Source organism: Frankliniella occidentalis, unplaced genomic scaffold (assembly GCF_000697945.3).
Source record: "Frankliniella occidentalis isolate FOCC.00 unplaced genomic scaffold, Focc_3.1 Scaffold3, whole genome shotgun sequence".
In the NCBI taxonomy this organism is placed as follows: Eukaryota; Metazoa; Arthropoda; class Insecta; order Thysanoptera; family Thripidae; genus Frankliniella; species Frankliniella occidentalis.
The window spans coordinates 3,725,007-3,728,286 of NW_026267133.1; the positions used below are offsets into that span (position 1 = coordinate 3,725,007).

The window sequence follows — 3,280 nt, forward strand, 5'->3', positions numbered from 1 at the left end:
CACATCTGTCCCCCTACAGAGGAGGCCCACCTCGGGCGGACCAAGAGAGCACCAGAGAGAGCGCGCGCGTGTGTTGTGCTTTTGTTTTTATCATTCGGCATTACTGCGCCTCAGGTGGCAATGGGCCGATAAGAGACGGACAGACGGACTCCCCGCTGAGCGCGAATGCGCATCCGGACGCTTATTTTGTACACAGTCGAGAATTGAGCCGTGCTGCGTCCGGATAGTGTGTGTGTGTGTGTGAGTGCAAATCTCTGTTGTTTTCGGTAGCGCGTTGAATGAAAAGCAAAGTAGATTTGTACTTCAGGGTTTTCTTTTAATTCATAAAATATGACAAACATCAACATCACATTGGTGAGGAGCCGGTTGCTCATCAAGAAACAAAAGATTGGACGAATTGAATTTTTTTTTTTTTAATCAAGTTCGGTCCGAACGGAAAAGATTACGACGCTCGTCGGTCAGTTTGACCCGTGTCCAGGATATGTATAAAGTACAGCACCAACCTCCTTTACTTAAAACAAAATACATTTGGACTCTTCACTTGATCACAAGCACAACACTAGAGACATTTACAAAAAAAAATAGAATCATCAAGTATATACAAGAAAAAATATATCGATTCGCATTTAAAAAATAAATAACATCTATTTTGTACAGGAATCTGTGCAGGTTCGCTGCCACACAAGCCCGGCAGCAGCAGATTCAGATAACAGACATCTTAGATACCGGAGGTGCATTGGCTGACCTAGAGCACGCCGACCAGAAATCGTCCGGGCAGCGTTTGTGCTCGTACTACACGGACTTCTCGTCCAATCGACACGACATGGCACGGGTTGTTCACTTTACTGCACGCGCTGCGGCGAGCGCCCAAAGCGCGTCTCTAAATTGGGTCGAGCAACGGCATTAATTAATAAAAGGGCGGCAAGTTCAAACTTTCACCCTCCCGGCAGGGAGAAATACCCGACAAGGCATTGCAACAAGGAGAAAAGGAGGGGCTTCCGAGCGGCTGACTATAAGAGATATCTGACTCTGCTTCCTTCAAAATGGCGATGCGAACACGGGTCAGTCGCACAGCGTTTACATTGAAAAAAACCCACGAAAAAGAGTTCGGAAAAGTACACGTCAATTTGTAAACCGAGATGTTCGCGGGACTTTATTCCGTAGAGAATGCGGAACAAACCTTGGAGGTCCGTAAATCCGTAAGTGTAAATGTCCGACTGAGTTCTCCAAAGATAAGTGCGATCAATGAGAGCTATAACAATTATTCTCTAGTCCCTATTTAAAGAATAATTTAAGAAAATACGCAAAAACCGTCTGAGGATTTTGCACAGCACAGCAAACCCGTTCTTTCTTTACGTTTGTAACTTTATCACGATTTCTTACAACAATAATAGTTTTTTGGCGTAAGTTTAAGTAAATTTACTTAAAATCACGTTCATGTAGTCATGAATAATATTACCCTTAATTGACTGGCATGGACGAAATCATAACACACTACAGGTGGGGTTCGCAGCTTTGGCAGCACAATCCCCGATAGGAACAACGTGGACCCGGGACGCTGGCCACCGGGGGGATCCATGACAAATCCACAATTCCATTAACAATACAAAAAGAAAACAAGTCCGGATTAACCTAAAAAAAAATCAGACCTAAATCACTTATCCCCACACGGAACGCAAAGTCACTATCTTTCCCGCACCTCACTCCTCGGATCACATGGTCATGTGCCTCTTCATGTGGAGGGAGAGGTGGTCCGACCTGGAGAAGGAGCGGTCGCACAGCCGGCACTGGAAGGGCCGGTCGCCGGTGTGCTTGCGGTAGTGCCGGGTCAGCTCGTCGGAGCGCGCGAACTTCCAGCCGCAGCCCTTCCAGCCGCACTGGTAGGGCTTCTCGCCCGTGTGCGTGCGGAGGTGCGCCTTGAGGTGCGACGACTTGGTGTACGTCTTGCCGCAGCCCGGCTGCCCGCACGTGTGCACGATCACTTTCCGCCGCGACCAGTTCCGCCGCCGGCGCGGCTTGGCCGGCGTGGACCCGGACCCGGTCGACGGCGCGGTGGTCGCCGACGAGGACCCCGCGGGCGGCGGCGGCCCCGGCGGCCCCGGGGGCGGGCCGGGCGGCGGCGGCAGCGGCAGGTGCCGCGGGTGCAGCGGGTAGCTGGGTGGCTGGTGCGACAGGTGCTGCAGGTGAGGCAGCTGGCTGCCCGTCAGGTGCGGCGACGACGGCGGCGTCAGGATCTTGAAGTGCGACTTGTGGTGACCGTGCGCGTGAGGCGGCGGCGGCTGCGGCTGGACGTGCCGCGGGAACGGGTGGAAGGGCCCCGGGTGCGGCTCGCCCTGGTGGTGGTTGTGGTGGTTGTGGTGGTGGTGCGGCAGGTGGTAGAAGCCGCCCAGGTTGTCCGGGGTGCCCGGCGGCGAGATGTGCCCCAGCGGGATGCCGGCGCCCATGGGCGGGCCCTGCTGGCCCTGGTGGTGGTGGAACTGCTGGTACGGGTAGGCGGGCACGGGCTGCCGCGGCAGGAACTGCAGCTGCGGCTCGCCGCCGTGGTACGTCGGCTCGCTCTTGACGGACGTGGACACCGTCGACGCGGTGGTCGCCGAGCTCGCCACCGAGCACGCCTGCGACGTGACGGCGGCCGCGCCGCCCAGGTACAGCGACGGCGGCTCGGGCTTCACCAGCATGCCGCCGAACTCGTCCTCCGCCGCGGGCACGGGCGTGGTGGACGACGGCGAGAGGTAGAACGGCGAGGGCGAGACGACGGGCACCTGCTGGTCGCCGGGGCCGGGACCCGGGGGCCCGCCGGGGCCCGGGCCCTTGTTCACGCCGAGGTCGCTGTAGTACACGGACTCGTTCGGGGACGACGACGTCGGCGGGAAGGCGTCCCCCTTGCCGTCCCCCGAGGACGACGACGACGGCGCGGCCGTCGGCCCGCTCGGCCCGGACGGCTCGCGAGGGACGTCGCCGTTCTGGGCCGCGGCGCCAACAGACACGGCCGCCGCCGGCGCCCCGGGCACGCCCACGCCCAGGATCACCGTCTCGATGTCCTGCCACATCTGAAACAAACAAGGGGCACGAAGAACGTCAGGCCAAAGGATACTTCACTTTAAAAAGAGTACCTAAAAAATCAGGTAAAACATCATAAAAATCAGTAAAAAATTCAGAAAAATCAGATTTTAAAATATTCAGAAAAAATGAAAAATCGCACCCAGAGAAATGTTTGCAAGGATCGAGCCTCTGATGCTTGGATCCCGCATAGGTTATGCTCGTTTTTCCGGCAAGCATA

At 56.1% G+C, this 3,280-nt stretch overlaps 1 protein-coding gene across 1 annotated transcript in view; it reads right to left on the reverse strand.

Moving 5' to 3' along the window:
* Nucleotides 1-295: 295 nt before the first annotated feature.
* The window catches only part of LOC127749138 (Krueppel-like factor 4), a 21,892-nt gene continuing 18,907 nt past the window's right edge, over nucleotides 296-3,280 (reverse strand). The window contains exon 2 of the mRNA XM_052266015.1: nucleotides 296-3,050. Within this exon, the coding sequence (XP_052121975.1) occupies nucleotides 1,713-3,050 (1,338 nt within the window). The 3' untranslated portion in view covers nucleotides 296-1,712. The remainder of the gene's footprint in view (nucleotides 3,051-3,280) is intronic.